At 48.9% G+C, this 20,534-nt stretch overlaps 3 protein-coding genes across 4 annotated transcripts in view; 2 read left to right on the forward strand and 1 right to left on the reverse strand.

Moving 5' to 3' along the window:
• The window catches only part of THRAP3 (thyroid hormone receptor associated protein 3), a 71,260-nt gene extending 67,215 nt beyond the window's left edge, over positions 1 to 4,045 (forward strand). For both annotated transcript variants that reach the window (XM_008585565.1, XM_008585573.1), the window contains 2 exons: positions 445 to 588; positions 2,317 to 4,045. In XM_008585565.1, coding sequence (XP_008583787.1) covers positions 445 to 588; positions 2,317 to 2,538 — 366 coding nt within the window. In that variant the 3' untranslated portion in view covers positions 2,539 to 4,045. The remainder of the gene's footprint in view (positions 1 to 444; positions 589 to 2,316) is intronic.
• Positions 4,046 to 4,280: 235 nt separating this feature from the next.
• Positions 4,281 to 18,323, forward strand: SH3D21 (SH3 domain containing 21). Its single transcript, XM_008585691.1, has 19 exons — positions 4,281 to 4,430; positions 5,024 to 5,153; positions 5,315 to 5,475; positions 5,559 to 5,622; positions 5,860 to 5,978; positions 6,178 to 6,268; positions 6,438 to 6,493; positions 6,580 to 6,625; positions 6,769 to 6,869; positions 6,976 to 7,062; positions 7,279 to 7,321; positions 16,102 to 16,195; positions 16,290 to 16,342; positions 16,463 to 16,560; positions 16,714 to 17,394; positions 17,467 to 17,664; positions 17,719 to 17,921; positions 17,999 to 18,062; positions 18,134 to 18,323. The coding sequence occupies exons 1-19, from the start codon at positions 4,281 to 4,283 to the stop codon at positions 18,203 to 18,205; spliced, it is 2,511 nt and encodes an 836-aa protein (XP_008583913.1). The 3' UTR covers positions 18,206 to 18,323.
• Positions 18,324 to 19,054: 731 nt separating this feature from the next.
• Positions 19,055 to 20,496, reverse strand: EVA1B (eva-1 homolog B (C. elegans)). Its single transcript, XM_008585584.1, has 3 exons — positions 20,473 to 20,496; positions 20,021 to 20,115; positions 19,055 to 19,745 (listed from the first exon to the last, which is right to left on the reverse strand). Exons 2-3 carry the CDS (start codon positions 20,085 to 20,087, stop codon positions 19,315 to 19,317), a joined length of 498 nt encoding a protein of 165 aa, XP_008583806.1. The 5' UTR covers positions 20,088 to 20,115; positions 20,473 to 20,496; the 3' UTR covers positions 19,055 to 19,314.
• Positions 20,497 to 20,534: the final 38 nt, after the last annotated feature.

Below are 20,534 nucleotides of genomic sequence, written 5' to 3' on the forward strand. Positions count from 1 at the left end.
ATGTTTCATCAGAGTACCAGTTTTGTTGCCTCTGATATAGACTGTCTAGTCTGTAGACCCCAGAATCTTTGGTTCCCTGTCTCTTGTTCTCCAGGCTTTATATTTTTAGTTATTTTTCTGTTCATGATCACTTAGCTAGAAAGCCCATGATCACTTAGCTAGAAAGCCTCTTAAGGTTTCTGGTCTCAAACTTACCCCACTCACCTTGACTACTGCTGTTTCTAGAGAGGCCGTTGGGCCATGTTTATCCTTTGTTTAGGCTATAGACTTGAGGGGAGCCAAAAGGGAACCAAATGGCTAGAAACCAGTTGACTAGCATCTGGAGGACAGTTGTTTATTCCATACCAGAAAATTCATTTGAACAGAATGCAAGGGAGTTTGTATGTTTTTTGTTTTTCTCATCTCTGACATGGTCCTTTGTTCCTGTCCTGGTTATTGTCCCAGCAGTTTCGAGCCAGAGGGAGAGGCTGGGGCAGAGGCAACTACTCTGGTAACAATAACAACAACAGCAACAACGATTTTCAAAAGAGGAACCGAGAAGAGGAGTGGGACCCAGAATACACACCCAAAAGCAAGAAATATTACTTGGTATGTGTCTGGGGATAACTGGGGCCTTAATGGTCCTGACCTAAACTGTGATTAAATGCATGTGCAGGCATATTGCACTGGTGAATGTGTACTTGTTGGATAGTGTAGTGCGAACGAGATAGGTGTTTTCTAGAAGGAAAGTCCTTTCCTCAAAAGGGTTTTATCGTCTAAGGTGTTTATGGATTCTAGGATAAGCAAGAAGTGTTGCTCTTGCCTTTTTATTTTTTGGTCTGTGAACGTGTTTTACTGCTCACCCACTCCCAGCATGAGCCTCCTCTCTGTGATAGAGCCATAACTCTCCCTGATGCCCCAGCTTCTCTCTTTCACTCCCCAGTGCAGGATTGATAGTTCAGATTATCTTTGAGAAAAGGGATCCATCTCCAAAACGAAATGCCACTTGGACTTTTATCTAAGCTGTTGATCATTCCCATGCAATTCTGTGCCTCTCTGAGGTTGAGGCTTTTCGAGGCTGAATTACCTGGTCAGTGAGTGAGCTCTCTTGTCTTTGCCATGTCAACAGCAGGCTCAGATACAAGCAGGTGTGACTCTGAGTGTTATAACCAAGGTAAACATGCAGCTGAATCTCATCACCCACCAGAATTGCTGGCATGGGTCTGTGTTGTCAGTTGCACAGCTAGGAAACAGGTTGTGTGCATGGCCACCTTCACTTTTCTAGAGCTGCTTGGAGCTGCTCTGAGGCTTCTAGAGGACCCACGAACCTACCTCTAGGGAATTGTAGTTGGCTGGTCCCAGTGCTGGAGTGAGACTGCTGTAAAGGGAAGGATTAAAAGCCATACAAAAAACCCCTCTTCCCTGCCCCATCTGCCACGTGAAAAAGCATTGCAAGCATTGCTGATCTGGATTCATTTAGTGTGGTGAACAATCAGTCTTAGTCAGAAGCTAGCACTTTAGGTGAGCTGACCTCCAGGAGCCTAAAGCCCTTGTTTGCATGTGGGGTGGGGGTGGGGGGGTTGGGGAGGTGGGAGGTGGTTTATGTTCCTTGAAGTGATGGGGCAGATGAAGTAATGTCTCTGGCTTTTGAAATGCTTTCTCATTTATTCTTTCATTGGATCCCTTCTTGTGTCTCATGAGATTGTCAGAGCAGGGATTATTTGAGATGTAGGATAAGTTTTTTTTCCTATTATGCCACACCATCACCTTGCACAGAGCTAATAAGAGGGGAGAGATACAAGATGGTAGGCTGCGGATGGAGAAGGTCAGAAAGAACTGGAGCCCCAGCTATGTGTACTGAGTGTTGCTTAGTCTCTTACCTGCCTAACAACCCAGTTCACACACAGTTTCATGCTTTGGTGTGATTGGCTTTCTCAGACCCATCCTTTGAGAGATGATGTACTAAATTATATGGAATTGCTTAAGGTTTCTAAGCCTGTTTCCTCATTTGCATAGTGGGGGGTGATAATGATAGGGTAAATGTGAGGATTGAATGAGATAATGGATCTTCAGAGCTCAGTGAAGGTTTTATCATCATTATCAGCATAATGCCCAAGCTACTGCCTAGAGAGAATTCATAAGGCTCTCAACTAATACTCTCTTGGATCTGAACCAGTGACATTTTTGGAGTGGAAGATAAGGAGGGCAGAAAAGAAGTAAAAGGCTGGGTCCTAGGGCACAGGTTCTTTTGGGAAAGGCACATTTGGGTGAGCACAAAGAAGAGAGCTCTGGCCACTTGTTCACTGTGGCACTGATGGCAATTTTCTTTCTTTTCAGCATGATGACCGTGAAGGAGAAGGCAGTGACAAGTGGGTGGGCCGTGGCCGGGGCCGAGGATCCTTTCCCCGAGGTCGGGGCCGATTCATGTTCCGGAAGTCTAGTACCAGCCCCAAATGGGCCCATGACAAGTTCAGTGGGGAGGAAGGAGAGATTGAAGATGACGAGAGTGGGACAGAGAACCGAGAAGAGAAGGACAATTTACAGCCCACAGCTGAGTAAGGGCTACTCTTGACAGGAGCCCTTGCCAGGGGAGAGAGGCACTGGGAAGAAGGCTGGTGAGGAGCTAAACAGAGGAGCCTCAAGAAAATTCTGAAAATCCCATTCCCAACCCCCCACCCACAGCCATGCAAAATCCTACTACAGCGGAAAGCATCCCTGGCGCTGTGTCCCACTGGACAGAGGTGGCCAGCCGTGGAGTCTGGGGTCAGGCCCAACTCTTGAGCAGAACACAACACATTGGGCTTTAGCTGTGTTTCTCATTTATTGTTGGTGTGCGGGGTGGGGGCTGGGGTAGGGAGGGAGAGCGATGCTTGGATTTTGGTTTGTTCCCTATTAGAAACCAACAGTTTTGTTCTTAATTTCATTTCATTTGGCGCTAAGGGGACTAATTTGATAATTTTCAGTCTCTTCTCCCCGTCCTGATTTTAAAAGCCCTTTTTTTTTTTTTTTTTTTCTTTTCTTTTAGGCATATGTAGTATTATTAGCACAATTTAATTTGGGCAACTTTGATTCTTAATAGAGAAAACAAAGCATGTGAATAAACATTGACGTGTTCACCTCAATTTGGGACCAAACTGCTTGGATCTTTGTAAAAACTGGTTTTGTATGTAAAGGAGGAGTTTAAGGCCTTTCTGACCACCTTGTGTTCCCCTTTTCTGCGCAGCCATGTATCACATGGAGTTGCTCCTCACACCCCCCACGCCCCTGCTCCCATATTTTCTTCTGGGCTGGGCTTCCCATTCACCAGCAACTCCAGTATCCCAAACTTTCTAGTCCTGCTGATCTTTCAGCAACCAGGGTGGAAACTGGAGGGCAGTTTCTGGTCTGTTTTCTAAGAAACTTATGAATGCTATTATCTTTACAAATATGAGAAAATAATTTTTCAATATTTTTTATTAATCTTTTTATAAAATGAAAAGAAACTCCTATGATCATTTAAGGAAGGTGGTTATGGCTGGGTGGTTCATGGGGTCTTTTGGTTTTTTGTGTGTGGGTTTTTTTTTTTTTTTTGGTCTTGTTTAGTTTTTTCTTTTTAACCTTAAGCTTAAGTTGAAACATTCTCAGATGTTTGGGGGAAAAACATCCTCTTAAAATGGGTGGTGGTGGGGGCTGGCTGGTTAGCTTAGTTGGTTAGAGAGCAGCCTTGTAACCAAGGTCAAGGGTTCAGTTCTCCATACTGGCCAGCCACCAAAAAAAAAAAAAAAAAAAAAATTGGGTCCTCGTGCTTGCCTTTTGGGGAGGCGGTCCTGAGCAGGTGAATCATATGGCATTCATGCATATGTTGTATGTGGCCTGCACCCCCCTCTCCCCACTCCCCCCAACCTTTGCTTCTTGGGTTATGCTTCCCCTTACTTTGCTACATTTCTATAGTTAAGTTGGTTTTACTTGAATGATTAATATTTAGGGGAAAAAAATGAAAAACACCCTTAAAATTTGTTTCAACTCCTCCTGCAAATAAAAAAAAAAAAATAAAGTGGCAGATGTAAATGGGTTCTGATCATTGTTACCCTGAGTGTGTATGTGTGTGTGTTGGGGATGGTAGATACTCACAGAGCAGTTTTGGGAAACCTGAAAGGTAAAATGCCTGTGGGGGCTGTGCCCAGACTGCTGCTCAACCTCATTCTTCTGAGCCCCACACTCAGTTACCACCAGGGAGGCAACTGATTCTCACCCCAGTGGTTTTGCTTTATCCTGCACCTTGGACACCCCAGGAGAACCACTTCTTTTTTTATTGTGGTGACATGGGCAAGGACTTTGGCTTCCTTTGTGGTGGGGCAGGGGTCAAGGAGTGTCCTTTACAGGCTCAGCCTTCTGTGTTCACTGAGCAGGATTATGAGACTGGCCTTAGGTGGGCCCTAACCTTCAGACTCTTGACAGCTCTGGGCTGGACTGTGAGCAGGAGCTTTGTAAGCTCGTAAAGTTTCCCCCTGCCTTCCTGCAAGAAGAATCTGGAGGTGTTTCCTGAAGCCAAACTAGGCCCCTGCGGTCCCAAAGCAGGGATCTTTCCTCTCTTTTCTGGGAGTGGGGTGCGGGGGTGAGTATGGGGCCAGGGAGGGAGGTGCTTTGCCAGAGAGGAAAGCAAGAGATTTGAAGTATACTATCTACTATCCAGCAATGGCTTTGCTCTGACTAGAGCAACCACTGCCTCCACCCAGGGCCCGGCTTAGAGCGGCTGCCGCTTGCTAGGGTGCCCCACCCTGGTATGTGCCTCTCTCCACCTCATACCCTCCAGCTAAAAGCTTGCGAGCAAGGAAAGGGTGGGCCAGGGGAGGCTCTGCAAAGGGGTAGGAGCCTCACCCGGGGTCTAGGATGGGAGAAGTGGGGAAGCTGCTAGACTAGAATTTAGGTGAAATTCAGGTGGGCGGGGAAAAGCCTGTGAGGCAGCTGTGACCGCAGCACAGGCCAGAGACCCTGGAGTCCTCACCCCTGGATTGAGGCCCGAACCAGCCGAACCGGGCCGCCCCCTCTCCCACACCCACTCCAGCACCTGGAGCCCGACCTATCGGCTCGCGTCTCCGCCTCCTTGGCTTCACAGTCCTGCAGCCTGTCCCACCCTAGCCGGGCCCAGTATTCGGCCGCCAGCGGGACCTGCGAGGCTGTGGAGGACGCCATGGGTATGTGCAGAGAGTTTTGGGTGGCTCCTCCGTGTAACCGTGTGGAAAGGGAGAAGCCTACACCACCACCCCACTCCCGCTGCCCTCTACACGGAGCCCGGGCCTCGCCTGGCGCGCCCCCGTGGCCTTTCTGAGCCGCGCCCCGCCCCGTCCTCCCCCAGCAGAGGTCCTGGTCCTGGCCGGATACCGCGCGCAGAAGGACGACGAGCTGAGTCTGGCACCCGGGGACGTGGTCCGGCAGGTGCGCGAGGGGTCCGCCCGGGGCTGGCTGCGCGGAGAGCTGGCGGGCCATTACGGCCTCTTCCCCGAGCGGCTGGTGCAGGTGAGGCCGGGCCGGCGGCGGTCTGGGGTCTTGGCGCGCTCCTCCCGGGAGCTGAGAGCCCCTCGCCTTGCCCTCTTTCCCAGGAGATCCCAGAGTCCCTACGGGGCGCCGGGGAGGCGCGGAGACCGCGCTGCGCGCGTCGCCGAGGTGAGCGGGTGGGCGGGGGCAGGTCGCCGGGGCAGCCGCCAGCTCGCGGTGACGGGCGGGGCTCCGGGAGGGGCCTCGGGGTCGTTCTGCGGCCTGTGATTGGTCCTCGAGTACAATGCTCCGCCCGAGGGCGGGGCCTGCCTGGAGGCACTGAGGCGTGAGCTCGCGGCCTGCCCTGCCGCCAGCTCAGCGACTGGGGCACACGGCTCAAGCTGCCTCGCTCTTGTCCGACCCCAGGCCATCCCGCCAAATCTCGGGGCCCCCAAAGATGGTGCAAAGTGAACTTCAATTACAACCCGGAGCAGGCGGACGAGCTGAAGCTGCAAGCTGGGGAGATTGTGGAAGTGATAAAGGAGGTGAGAGGATTTGGGGGCAGATGATGGAGCACGCCTCACGAGTGAGGGTGTGGGCGATGGGAATGGTGAGGGGCGCAGAGATGGGGAAGTGAGGGAGCAAGGGAGGAGAAGGGGGTCCTGAGGCAGAAGCAAGGGTGTAGGATTTCTAGTGACCCTTGGGGCAGAACCAGATGCCCCTGCGTCCTCCCCTCCTCCCCAGATTGAGGACGGCTGGTGGCTGGGGAAGAAGAACGGGCAGCTGGGAGCCTTCCCATCCAACTTTGTGGAGTTGCTGGACAGTGGGCCCCCAAGTGAGACCTCAACCATGTGACCCTCTGGGACCAGACTCTGAAATCTTCAATGACCCTCCCAGTGGCATGAGCCTGTGATCCACACATTCTGACCCTGTGACCCCTTTGACCCTCTCCTATGACCTAACCTGTGAATTGGCACCCTCCTAACCTCATTGTCCCCCACTAGGCCTTGGTAACCAAGACATGCCTTCAGTCAGTCCTGATCCCCAGCGGCCTCCCAAGGTAAATTGGGTCAGAGTGGGCATGGCTATGATGAATTCTTCTTGGGGTGGTTAGAGGCTCATCTTGTTCCTCCCCTACCTCACTAGCTGAGCAGCTTGTCCTATGACAGCCCTCCAAACTACCTGCAGACAGGTGAGCACCCGGCCAAAGTTTCCCCCAACTGTCCCCCCTCAAGCCACTCTGACTTGGGGGTGGAGGGACCAGCTAAGCTGGTGGGGGAGGGGGACACTGACTGATGGGGGAGGGTTGACTTCAGTGGACTGACCTCTCCTTAGTCTCCCACCCTGAGACCTACAGGGTCCTGTTTGACTACCAGCCCGAGGCCCCAGATGAGTTGGCGCTGCGGAAGGGGGATGTGGTGAAAGTACTGAGGAAGGTGTGAGAGGAACGGGGCTGGGAGGGCCAGGGAAGGGGGTGTTGAGAAGGGGTGAGACCCAGGAAAGGAGGTGGGGGTCCTCCCCACTGGCATGTTTCTCTCTCAGACCACAGAGGATAAGGGCTGGTGGGAAGGAGAGTGTCAAGGCAGAAGAGGAGTTTTTCCAGACAACTTTGTTCTTCCACCACCCCCAGTGAGTACAGAGTCAGGCACTCAGGAAGGGGGCAGGCTGTTTTGGACAAAGTTGGGGTTCACAGCATTCACTGGACCCAGCTGGAGGGGCATGGGGCTCCCTAAAAACAGTGGGTATGGTACTCCCTGGGCCCAGCTGTTGGGTTACCGCTAAATGAGAATGGACCTAGACCTGTGAAGGCTCCTCTTTGGATTCTGATTCTTCTTTTCTTCATAGGTCAAGAAGCTGGTCCCACGGAAAGGGGTATCTCAGGAATCAGGTGGGTGCCCAGAGAGTCTGGGAATGGAGGGTGCTCTCTGGGTTATCCACCAGTCCAGTTGCCCATAAACACCCATAACTCCCTAATGGTCCAGTGTACCCCCATAGGAGCTCCCTCCCCTGTGAGTCAAGGGCCTGGTGAGTGTATGAGAATCAGTCTGTGGGTCAGTTTGTGTGTATTAATATGTTAATATTTATCTGTGTGTTTTGGGAATGTGACTATCAGTTTTATAGATTTGTTTCATTTTGTGAGGAAACGTATGAATCTACAGTTGTCCCCCCTTTTCCATGGGGGATATGGTCCAAGACACCCAGTAACTGCACATAGTACTGAACTCTATATATACTGTCTTTTTTCCTATACATACATACCTACGATAAAGTTCAATTTACAAGTTAGGCACAGTTACAGATTAACAACAATAACAACAGAACAATTATAACAATATAATAAAAGGTATGATGGTCTCTCAAAATATCTTATGCTCCTGTACTCCCTCTTTTTCCTGTGATGATGCGAGATGATAAAATGCCTATGTGATGACATAAAGTGAGGCAAATGATGTAGGTAGGCATCTTGACCTAGCCTTTAAAACGTATGGATTGGGGCAAAACATATGAATTGGGGCTAGCTGGTTAGCTCAGTTGGTTAGAGCGTGGTGTTATAACATTAAGGTCAAGGGTTTGGATCCCTGTGCCAGCCAGCAGCCAAAGGGGAAAAAAAACAAACACTAAAACATATGAATTGTTTATTTCTGGAATTTTCCATTTAATATTTTCCAACTGTGGTGAACCGTGGGTAACAAACCACGGGAAGCAAAACCACAGACAAGGGGGGACTACTTTATGTGTCTGAGTATGAGACTGTGTATGTCCACGTGTCTTAGACGTGTGTTGGTGAGTAGCTCTGTATGTGTGTCTGTGGGGATGTCTTTTTAACTTAACTTTTAATGTAATATTTGACACGTCAAAAATATACATAATATGTATGTTCTAAACATTTTATGTTCTATCACCTGAACCCAAGAACTACAACATTGCCAATAGTTTGTATGCTTCTTCTCTTTTCCATTCTACCACTTCCCCTTTGCAAAAAGTAACCACTATCTTGAAGTTTTTTTTTTTCCTTTTTGTCTCTTTTTTTTGTGACCGGCAACGGATCGCAACCCTCAGTGTCGCGCCCGTACCGGACTGGGACCGGCAACGGGATCACAACCCTCGGTGTTGCCCCCGCACGTCGCTCAGCCAGTGAGCGGCCAGTCTGTATGTGGGATCCGAACCCTCGGCGGGAGCGCCGCTGCGCTTCCCAAGCGGCGCACTGTAGCAGTGCGCCACCGGGCCGGCTCTGCTATCTTGAACTTTATAAGTCCCTTGAATTTTTTGTTTTTTGGGGGTTTTTTTTGGCAGCTGGCCAGTACAGGGATGGAACCCTGGACCTTGGTGTTCTCAGCACCATGCTGTAACCAGCTGGCCAGCCCCTCCCTTGAATTTTTAAGTTTTCTTACGTATGTATGGGTCTAAACAATGTATCACTAAATTTTTGTTGTTGTTGTTTTTGAACTTTATAAAAATGGTAGCATACGTTTATAGTTTTCTGGAACTTGCTGTTTTCAATCAACATTGTTTCTAAGATTCATCCATGTTGTGTATAGATGTAGTTCATTTATTTTTCTCTGCTGTATAATATCTCTTATAGGGAATTTACTGCAATCTGGTCTCCTGATGTTGGACATTTTAGTTGTTTCTAGTTTTTTACTATTACAAATAGAGCTGCCACGGACATTCGGACATTCGTATGCTTTTCTTCTGGTGTACACATACAATAGTTTCTTTCAGGTATAATCTTAGGAGGGGCATGCTAGATTATATATTATGTGAATATTCAACTTTTGTGAGATAAAGTCAAATTGACTTTCAAAGTGATTGTCCACTTTAACACTCCACCATCACAGTGTATAAGAAAGAGGTCCAGGCAGCCCAGTTAGCTCAGTTGGTTAGAGCGCGGTGCTGATAATACCAAGGTCCAGAGTTCCATCCTTGTAGTGGCAAAAAAAAAAAAAAAAGATTTCATCATTTTTGTGAATCTAGTAGGTTCAAAGTACTGTCTCATTTTCAACTTAACTTGTATGTCCTTGCTTACAAATAATTTGTAGTTTTTTATATATTCTGAATACCAATCCTTTACAGGTATACATGTTGCCAGTATTTGGTCTCAGTTTGTGGCTTGTCTTCATTGTTTTAAAAATGCTTTTTGATGAACGTAAGTTCTTAATTTTAATGCAGTCAAACATATCAATCTTATCCTTGGTTTAAGAAATCTTTTCCAGGGGCCGGCCCGGTGGCGCACTGCTACAGTGCGCCACTTGGGAGCACGGCGCTCCTGCCGAGGGTTCGGATCCCACATACAGACTGGCCGCTCACTGGCTGAGCGAGGAGTGGGGGCAACACCGAGGGTTGCGATCTTGTTGCCGGTCCCGGTCCGGTACGGGCGCGACACTGAGGGTTGCAATCCGTTGCTGGTCACGAAAAAAAAAAAGAAAAAATCTTTTCCAGCTCCAGGTTCAGAAAGACAATCATGTATATTTTCTGTTAAACTTTTAAAGTGTTGTTTTTCATATTTAAGTGCTTTCATCCATGTAGCATTGATTCTAATGAGTGATCCAATTATACCTTTTTCCATATAGGCAATCAGTTGTTTCAGCATCATTTGTTATCTTTGCATGTGAGTTTTACACAATTTTTAAAGTTTTATTCCTTGATGCTCCTAGATACTTCAGAGTTTTCATTTTGTCTTTTTTAAAAAATTAGATATTCCAAGATTTCATCCCTGTACTGGCCAGCCACCCCCCCCCCAAAAAAAAAAAGAAAAAAAATTGTGTTCTTTGATAAAAAATTAGATATTCTTCTGTTTATTGCAGGAATATAGAAATGCATTGATTTTTTTTCTTTTTTCTTTTTCTTTTTTTGCTGTCTGGTACAGGGATTGAACCCTGGACCTTGATATTATCAGCACCATATCAGTAACCAACTGTGCCAACTGGCTAGCCTAGAAATGCATTGATTTTTGTATATTGATTTTATAGTCAGCCATGGTGCTAAACTGTGATTATTTCCAATAATTTTTCTGTAGATTCTTAAAAGTTTCCTATGAAGACAGTTATGTCATATGTGAATAATGACAATTATGCTTCATTCTTTTCACACCTTCTGCTGTTTAATTTTCTTGTTTTTTTATAGTGACTAGGATCTTCAATATGAGAGTACTTGAAAAAGCTTGTGGAAAATAGAATTAAAAGATAATACAGCTCTTTCCATGAACTTTCTGAACACCCTTCGTTTACTATTGAATAGAAGTAGTGATGGTGAACACCATTGTCATGTTATTGATTCTAAAAAAAAATGCTTCTAGTTTTCTCCTTTAAAAATGATGTTTGAGGGGCCGGCCCGTGGCTCACTCGGGAGAGTGTGGTGCTGATAACACCAAGGCCACAGGTTCGGATCCCATATAGGGATGGCCGGTTCGCTCACTTGGGAGAGTGTGATGCTGACAACACCAAGTCAAGGGTTAAGATCCCCTTACCGGTCATCTTTAAAAAAAAAATTAAATAAATAAATATGATGTTTGCTTAGGTCTTTTGCAGATGTTTTTTTGTGAGGCTAAGTAAGGTCCTTTTGATTTTTACTTTGCTTAGAATTTTTATCAAGAATGGGTGTTGAGTTTTCCCAAATTGTTTATCTGAATTTTCAGAATGATTATATGGGTTTTCTCCTTTAATCTGTCAATGTGATGAATGACATATGTAGAATTTTTATTTTATTTTTATTTTTAATTTTCTTGTGGCTGGTCAGCATGGGGATCTAAAGAATTTTTAAACCCACTCTTGCATTCCTGGGATAAATCCGACTTAGTCATGGTTTATTATCTTTTCATATACTGTTAGAATATTTTCCCAATTTTTCTTAAGATTTTTGCATTTATTTTTACTATCCTCATCTGGTTATCAGTATTATACTGGCCTCATGAATTAGCTAAAGAATATACATTTTCTTTTCAATTATCTGGTAGGTTTTTTATAAGATGAGAACCATCTTTCCTTGAAAGCTGGTAAAACTTGCCTGTAAATTTATATGGCTCGGTTTTTATTTTTTTATTTATTTTTTCCATTATGGGAAGATTTAAAATGACTTCTTTAATTTATTTAATAGTTATAGAAAAGTCAGGCTAAAATTCTTGAATCAGTTTTGGTGACATTTTTTCAATTATTTGTGTAATGTTCATAAAGTTCCCTTATAATCCTATAATCTCAGCCATATCTGAAGTAACAGCCCTTTTTTTCATTTCTAATAGTTTATTTTTTCCTCTCTTTTGTTCATTCTCACCAGAGTTAATATATTCAAATACTTTTTAAAAAGTTTTTTTATTGTAGCTTTTAAAAAAAATTGAGGTAAAAGCCATATAACATAAAATTACCATCTTAACCATTTTTATTCTAATCTTTCAGTTTTTGTCTTTGGTGATAAATTGTAAATTAAGACTATATTAATCATAATTATCTTACAATATTTTACAGTGGCTCTTTTCCTTTTTTGTTTTTCTTGTTTTTTTCATCGATTTGAAATTTATACACATTATTTTTATATTTTAGTGGTTACTCTTGAAATTTGCCATGTATCTTTAACTTTACAAGTCTAAGTTTAAAGTCTTAACCATTCTCCTGAAAGAATTCCAACTATTATTTGCAACTATTATTGGTGAATTGTCTATTTCTCCTTTCAGTTCTACTAGTGTTTGCTTCATGGATTTTGAGGCTTTGTTGAGACACATATACATCTATAATTGTTATATCTTCCCGATGTATTGACCTTTTAGTTGTTATGACCTATTCCTCTTTGTCTGTAGTAATTTTTCTTTGCTAGGTCTGATATTAAAATAGCCACTCAACTCTCTTCCAGTTACTCTTTGTGTGATATAATCTTTTTCTAGCCTTTTACTCTCAACCTATTTGTGTCTTTGAATCTGTTGTTCAGTCTTGTTTACAGTTGGATCATGGATTTTTTTGTTCATTCTGACAATCTCTGCCTTTTAATTGTGGTATTTAGACCAGGGGTCAGCAAATTATAGTCTGTGAGCCACATCTGGCCTGCCAACTTTTTTTTTGGTAACAGCTTTATTTAAATATCATTTACATACCATACAACTCATTCATTTAAAATACAGTTCAATGGCATTTAGTATATTCATAGAGTTGTGCAACATCACCACAATCAATTTTAGAACATTTTTATCACCCCTAAAAGAAACTCTCTGCCCTTTAGCCATTACTCTCCAATCTACCCACTCTACCCATCAGCCCTAGACAATCGCTAATCTACTTTGTCTTGATTGATTTGTCTACATTTCATATACATGAAATCATACAATATATAGTCTTTTGTAATGGTTTTCTTTCACTTTGTATGTTTTCAAGGTTCACCATTTTGTAGCATATACTGTTCTTTATATCTTTTTATTCCCCAGTAATCTGTATGAATGCACAAAGTTTTATTTATTCATTCTTTAATTGATGGACATTTGGGTTGTTTCTGCTTTTTGGCTGTTATGCATAATACTGCTATGAACTTTCATGTATAAGTTTTTGTGTGGACATGTTTCCATTTCTCTTTGTTATGTACCCAGGAATGGAATTGCTACGTCACATGATACGTCTGTGTTTACTTTGGGAGGAACTACCAGACTGTTTTTCAATGTGGCTGTATCATTTTATATTCCCACCAGCAGTATATGAGAAATCCAATTTTTCCACATTCACACTGACACTTGTTATCTTTTTATTACAACAGTTGTAATGGGTATTATAAAGTATTTCATCGTGCTTTTGATTTGTATTTCTCTGGAGGCTAATGATGTTAGCATTTTTTCATGTGCTTATTGGCTCTTAGTATATCTTCTTTTGGAGAAATGTCTATTTAGATCTGTTGCCCATTTTTTGAGTTATTTTTCTTTTTACTCTTGAGTTATGGAGTTCTTTATATATTCTAGATAAAAGTCCCTAATCAGATATACAATTTGCAAATATTTCCTTCCATTCTGTGGGTTTTCTTTTCACTTTCTTGATAGTGTCCTTTGGTGCACAGAAGTTCTAAATTTTGATGAATTTATTTTTTCTTTGGATGGTTGTGCTTTTGGGGTCATATCTATGGAACCAATGCCAAATCCAAGTTTACACTCCAAATGGAGTGAACTGCTTTCAGCCATGGCAGTGATGCTGCTGATCCTCACAATTCTATTGAATGGATAATTCTATTACCCATTTCTCCTAACATTGCTCTCAAATTTTTCATTCTTTGTTTCACTGTACTTCTAGATTACTGATTCTGTAGCTTTATTGGCTGTGTTTAATCTGCTGTTCAACCTCACAACCTGCCCTATCCTGCCGAACATACACACGTGGAACAAGCTGGGGGGGCAGGGATGGGAGCAGCCCTAGGCAAGAACACCATCAAGTATAAACACTTCTCAAATTACCTATGCCTTTGGACAATTTCCAGAGCACTGAAGTGGTTGTTTTGTAATTTTTATCTAGCTTTATAGTTGTCTTGTAGAGAGAAGATTTGTCCACCACCTCACTCAACTAGAGCCAAGCCCTGCTTCTATTATCCATTCCTCCTAACATGACTCTCAAATTTTTCATTCTGTTTCATTCTACACCTACATTACTGATTCTCTCTCTAGCTTTTTGGCGGTGTTTAATCTGCTGTTCAACCTGTACATGTAATGTAAGTACATGTACATGTAAGTAATAGATTTTCATTGCATTTTTTGCAAGCAAGTTGTTTTTCATCACTAGTAGTTCAGTTTTCTTTTTGCTTGATTGTTTTCCACATCTGCCTGTCTATTCTTGATGGTCCCTTGTTGCATGCGCATCCTTAATTTCTTCAAATATTTCTTACATAGCCATGCCATGTTCTCTGCCTCACAGTTCCAGTATCTGTTGCGCGTTGTGTCTGCTGACTTCCACTCTCAGTGGCCTGCCTTTTCGTGTGTTATGTGAGCTTTGTTTATGATCTCATAACTTGGTCTTAATCTGTGGGAGTCTTGCAGGCCTTCACAGGGGAAGACTTCTTCCAGAAAGGATTTGTTTCTACTTCTGCCAGTACCCAGAGGATGCCAACCCAGAGACCACTGTGCCTCCTGAAAAAAGGTGGTGCAAGGGTGGCACTGCTTTGTGGCTACTGAGCTTCGGGCCTGTGGTTAGCCAAGGGAACAGAGCCTGGGACCCCTGCTCGGCATCACAGGCCCCAGGCTTAGCAGCCACAGAGCACAGCTGCCTTCTTACCACCTTTCTGGCCCCAGTTCGTTATTTTGTGGACCTCCCTTATGCCTTTTAAGTCCAGCAATGCCTCAGATTTGTGTCCTAAGCAGAATATAATTGCTCTGCAGTGGGAAGGCCCCACAGAGCACCTAATCAGCCATGCTGTAAGTCCTCATATGTGTTACGGTCTGTCAGTTGGTCCTCATATGTATTAAGTTAGACCTCACGGCAGGCCTACAAGGTGTATACAGTTGTTGTCCGTGTTTTAAGGATGAGGCCACTGGGGCACAGGTTACTTGCCCAAGTTCTCATACAACTAGCAAGGAATGGAGCTGGAACGCAAAGCCTGGTGTCTGGCTGTAGAATCCACACCCTTACTCACGGCTGGATTTGTGTATGTGTGTGTGATAATGTGTGTGTGTGAGTAAAGGTCAGTACGTGTGCACAGGCTGGGGTGGCTGTGTGTCTGCAGATGTGAATGTCACTGTGTGTGGCTGCCTTCTTGTGTTCACTCTGATGTCACTTCAGTGTGTCCTTCTGTGACCACCCCACTTAAAATTGTCCACTCCGCTGCTTATTCTTGTCAATAACACTAATTTTCTAGCGCACTCCACATTTTGCTTCTCTTGTTTATGTCTGCTTCCCTAATAGAACGTGAGCTCCCTCTGGGTGCTGTGGGAGGGACGCTCTATAGGCAGGATGGGTGAGGCCAAAGCCAGGGGGAAGGCTGTTATAAAAGTCCAGGTGAAGGTGGGGGTGATTTGATCTAGAGTTCTAAGTGGTGGACGTGGTGACAAGTGACTGGATTCAGGATATATTTTGATGGCAGAGTGGACAGGGTTTGCTGATGGTCTAGATGTGCAGCACAAGGAAATAAAAGGAGTCAATGATGGCTCTTTATTTTGTTGTTTGAGCAAGTGGTTAAATGGGTGAGATGAGGAACACTGGGAAAGGGGCAGATACGGGGGCAAAGGGGTTGCACCTGTTAAATGTGTGGTCCCAGTTAGCTCTCCAAGTGGAAATATGCAGAGGACAGTCGGATTTGAGTCTGGAGTTCAGGGAAGAAGGGGTGAGATCTCCTAGGGAGTAAATGACATAGAGAAGTTAAAGAAGTTTGAGGACAGATTGGAAAGGAGAAGTTGTTGCCATGGTCCAGGGAAGAGATGAGGATTGGACCAGGCGGTACATGGGCACTAAGCAGTAGACAGGTCTTGGTAAAGTATGGATAAAAACCTGGCAAGATATGGAGTCATCTCCCCCTCAAAGCCTTCCCCGAAAACTTTTTGCTAGGTGTCCCTTTGGGGTGCTTCCACAGTGCCTTGTGCTTATGTGGCATGAGGGTGGTCAGCTTCCCAGGAGACAGTCAAATATGGTTCATTCCTTGTCCATAGTCCCCTGAGCACAGCACACAACAGGGCCAGTGGTTGGTGGATGGATGGATAGTGACAAACGAACTCCTCTCTTCTAGCTCCTATTAAGGAATCAAAAAAGTGGATGCCCAAAACATCCCTCTCTACAGTCAAGAAGCCAGTGACAACCCCCACTGGGCCCAGCAAAGCCAAGTAAGGAGGAGAGTGGGGTTGGGGGAAGGAGGAGGGAACAGAGGAAATGCCGCTTCCTGCCCCCACTCCACGGCCTGATGGGAATATGTTCCAGGACATCTTGGACACCCAGCAGGGATGGTCAGAAGCGCCTGTCCCGAGACTCAGGTAATGGCTGCCTTCTTCCAACGAGGGGAGGACTGGAAGACAGGGATAGGGTGGTTGTGCTGAGGGACAAAGATGGGGAGAGGCTGAGGTCGGAGTAGGCTTGGGTGTCTGCTCTCATAGGCACCAATGGCAGCTTCCTCAGTGGGGTTCCGGGCCACGCTGGCAGAAAGCGATCCAAAACCCAGGCTCCCCGGCAACAACGCTCTGCACCCAGTCAGGTGAGAAGCCGGACATGGGAGAGTGGGGGTACTGGGCAGAGGTTGGTTCCCAGAGGTATGGTGTGCAAGGGTGAAGGATCCCAGGCCAAGGGAACCAGACCTGAACCTTCAAGCTCCAGCCCTCAGGGGAGACCTCACCCCCCATCACCACAGGAGGAAGAGCACAGTAGCCCGGCAAAGACCCCTTCTGTGAATAGAACCCCCACTCTGGACAAGACCACCACCTCAGAGAAGACCCTGTCTCCAGACAAGGCTTCCAGCCCAGAGAAGATCCTGGCTCCTGACAAAGTACCCACCCCAGAGAAAATCCCGGCTGTGGAGGACAAGGCCCCCTCCCCAGAGAACCCCACCCCAGAGAAGATCCTGACTCCTGACAAAGTGCTCACTCTAGAGAAGACCCCGACTCTGGACAAGGCCTCCACTCCAGAGAGGGTCTTTTCTGTGGATGAGGCCCCCGCCCCAGAAGTACCACCTAAGGATGAAGCCCCTGAGTCAAAGGTGCCCCCCCCAGAGGATGAGGCCCCCACCCTAGAACAGGTCTTGTTCCTGTACCAGGTGCTTTCTGAAGAGGTCTGCACCGGAGACAACATTCAATTCTATCACTTTTCTCTGGAGGAAACCCTGCAGGAGGCCAAGTCCCTTGTGGCCAATGAGGCCCAGTCCCAAGAGGAGGCCCACATGCCAGAGGAACCCCCACTCCAGCCTGACTCCTCAGAGATATGCCTCTGTATGATGAAACACCCCCTAGTTAAGAGAGACAGCTCCCCATTCCAGTGTGGGTCTGCACCAGGATCCATGCCTATCCTTGAGAAGGCTTACCCTCAGGAAGAAGAGGCAATTGCGGAAGATGAGACTACCCCCAAAGCAGAGGTGGCTCCCAAAGAGGAGGTAGCTCCCAAAGCAGAGGTGACCCCCAAAGAGGAGGCACCCCCCAAAGAGGAGGTGGCTCCCAAAGCAGAGGTGCCCCCCAAAGAGGAGGCACCCCCTGAAGAGGAGGTGGCTCCCAAAGCAGAGGTGCCCCCCAAAGAGGAGGTGGCTCCCAAAGCAGAGGTGACCCCCAAAGAGGAGGTGGCTCCCAAAGCAGAGGTGACCCCCAAAGAAGAGGTGGCTCCCAAAGCAGAGGTGCCCCCCAAAGAGGAGATGGCTTCCAAAGCAGAGGCGCTCCCCAAAGAAGTAGCTCCTGCCCCCCAAATCTCAGATCTTATCAAGCAGATCCCAGATCCCCAAGAGACTCCCAGCCTCCATTCTCTGGTCCTGCAAAATTCCACGGAAAGCAGGGACAGCAGAGTGGACATAATGACGCTGAAGGACGAGGTGGAGTCTCTTAGGAGGGCGCTGGAGCTGATAGGGGAACAGCTGGAGTAAGTGGCAGGGACAGGGAGCGGGTGTGGGAAGGGAAGAGCCCGCCCCACCGCTCACCTGGGTCTGGTGTCCTCAGGAGGAAGCTGACCGACATCTGGGAGGAGCTGAAGAGGGAGAGGGAGAAGCGTCTCTTGCTGGAGGTGGGTTGGGTGTGGGCCACGGCGGGGAGGGGGCCGCGGCCGCCGCTCCCCTGACGCCCTGTCCCCCTTAGGTGCAGATGATGCAAAGGACCCCGAAATCCCCGACCCGGGGCTCCATCCACGCGCAGACGCAGACGAACTGAAGGCGGGCCTGAGAGGGACCGCGGCCCGACCCCGGGGGGACGTCTGGCTCGGGCCACCCAGGTCCTTGCACACGACTTTGGGAAACGCAAGAAAGTAAACTCTGCCTCGTCATCGCCAGCCGTGTGGGCCGGGTCCGTGCGGGCGGGGCGGGGCGGGCTGCGCGCTCCCGGGCCTCCGCATTCCTGCCGGGCTCTCCCGGGCACATCTGGCCAACATGTGGCTCCCATTACCGTTCCCAAGGCCTGCGCGCGGCTATTTTTATCCACCGGATGGTGTGTGTGTGGGGTGTCTCCTTCGGACGCCAGCCCCGCGCTGGAGGAATGGCGGGCAGGAGGGGCCCCGGCGGGGTCGGGCTCTGCCCGCGGGCCCGGATTCCGGAATCCAGCTGCGCGCCGGCGGGGGCCGGGCAGGCCGTCTCTAGGTCCGCCGGGAGGGGCTCCCGTGCGCGCCCATTTGAGCGCACTGCGGCTCAGACGTGAACGCCGCATAGTCACACTCGGGACAATAGCTCCTTAGCGTCAAGGTCAGGGTCCGAGGCCTGGGGTGTGTGTGTGTGTGTGTGATCGCAATGAATGTGTGAGCCCAGGGCGATGTGGGGACAGGGCGACGGGTGCCCAAGCGTTTGCGGGTCAAGGAGTGCGTTCGTAAGGAATGCGTGTGACCATACGGGTTCTGTGGTGAGGCTGGCGAGTGTCTGCCGTCTGCGAAGTGAACACAAGCATGTGTGCTGAGTCTTGGGGGGGTGAGTAGGCGGGCGGAGGTGGCCAACCTGAAGGGGTCGAGTGGGGTCTGCATGGCAGGAGCCTGGGGACTGCTGGAGGCAGGGGTTAACAAAGGGAGAGACTGAGTCTCTGAGAATGCAGCTTTCATTGGTCACTTCACCTCTTCATCGTCCCCCAGAGAGGGGGTGGGGACCCTGCATCCTGCCCTTTCCCACCCCCGTGGCCTTCTGGCAGGACTGCGGAAGGGTCCCTCCCAGAGAATGGCGGTCCATGCCCAATAGCACCAGGGGAGCCGTGCGGGTAGGCTCTCCGGAGGTCCTGGGGCAGCTCTGGGCTCAGCGGCATGTCCCGTACCCAGAGCGCCTTGCAGCGGGAGCCGGGGCGGGTCAGTAATAGTGCATGCGGCCCAGCGTGCCCGTGGCCGTGGGGCTGGGCCCCAGCGTGCCGGTGCCCAGCAGGTCCGGCTGCCCGGTGCGCCAGATCTCCCGCAGGATCCGCTCGCGCTCCTCCAGCCGCTGCGCCCGCTCCAGCTCCTCGGCCGACGTGAAGACGTTGACGCTGAGGGGCCCGTCGGGCTCCGCGGACAGCTCGGGGCCCGGCAGCGTGTCGTCGGGGCCCAGCCGCGTCACCGTGTCCTCCTCGTCGTCGTCGTCGTCCTCAGGCTCCAGGGTGCTGCTGCGGGGGTCGCGGCGCGGAGCGGGGCCCCGGGGCCGCGGGCGGGGCGCGCAGGAGATGCTGATGACTAGTAGGCACAGGGTCAGCAGCAGGCCAAAGCAGACGCCCAGCACGAAGTAGAGGCCAAAGCTCTCGGGGTTAGCTGGGGGTCAAGGGGCAGAAGTCACGGAGGGGCCCTGGCGGGTGGGATTCATTCCATCTTGAAAAGACTCCGTGTTCTACTTTTGGGGGCAAGGACCGGGGCTCCTATTTGAAGGACATTGGGGAACGGCCATCGGTCAATGAGGCCGCGAGGGTGGGGGAGGCTGGGAAAGGGTGACAATGGCAGGGGCGCGCAGGTGGGGAGGGGCGGGGTGGTGGGGGTCAGAGGGTCCGGGAAGGGTCCATGCCCCCAGGGCCCTGCGGGCGCGTCCTCACCGCGGATGTGTGCGTAGGCCGCCAGGCTGTTGCTGAGCAGCTCCATGTCCCTTCTGGGGGCATCCATTCTGCTCTGGGGGGCAGCTCCCCTGTCACTGCGAGGTCACCAAGGTCAGGTCCTTCTCCCAGGCCCAGAGCTGATCCCGACCCGCTTCCTCCTCGGGGCAGCCCCTCTCCTCCGAGAAGCGGCCTCAGGTTCCACCCTGGAGAGAGCGGCTCCCTGACTTGGCTGCAGCCCCGGGCCCTGCCTGGGGGAATCCTTCCCTCGGGCGCAAACGCCGCTCCATCCTGGCGAGCGGAGTGGGCCGCAGGAGGCTCCGCCATCCTTGTGGGGTCCCCGAACGAGGCCCGGTCTCGCCGTCCCACTCCCCAGGCGGGCTCCGGGCAGGGGAAGCCGCCTCCCTCCCTCTCCCCGCCCGCCCCACGGGACCCGGAGGCCCGGGCTCACTCACCGTCAGCGCCCCGCTTCGTGACTCCCCTGCCCCGGCGCGTCCGGCGTCAGGCCCGGCGGCCG

This window comes from Galeopterus variegatus, unplaced genomic scaffold (assembly GCF_000696425.1).
Source record: "Galeopterus variegatus unplaced genomic scaffold, G_variegatus-3.0.2 Scaffold106, whole genome shotgun sequence".
NCBI classification, from domain to species: Eukaryota; Metazoa; Chordata; class Mammalia; order Dermoptera; family Cynocephalidae; genus Galeopterus; species Galeopterus variegatus.

Coding starts and splice junctions, on each gene's coding strand:
- SH3D21 (XM_008585691.1), top strand. CDS start 4,281: ATGGGCAAGGACTTTGGCTTCCTTTGTGGTGGGGCAGGGGTCAAGGAG. Junction 6,269..6,437: donor GCTGGACAGTGGGCCCCCAA/GTGAGACCTCAA, acceptor GTCCCCCACTAG/GCCTTGGTAACCAAGACATG. Junction 17,665..17,718: donor AGGTGACCCCCAAAGAAGAG/GTGGCTCCCAAA, acceptor TCCAAAGCAGAG/GCGCTCCCCAAAGAAGTAGC.
- EVA1B (XM_008585584.1), bottom strand. CDS start 20,087: ATGGATGCCCCCAGAAGGGACATGGAGCTGCTCAGCAACAGCCTGGCG. Junction 19,746..20,020: donor GGCCTACGCACACATCCGCG/GTGAGGACGCGC, acceptor CTTGACCCCCAG/CTAACCCCGAGAGCTTTGGC.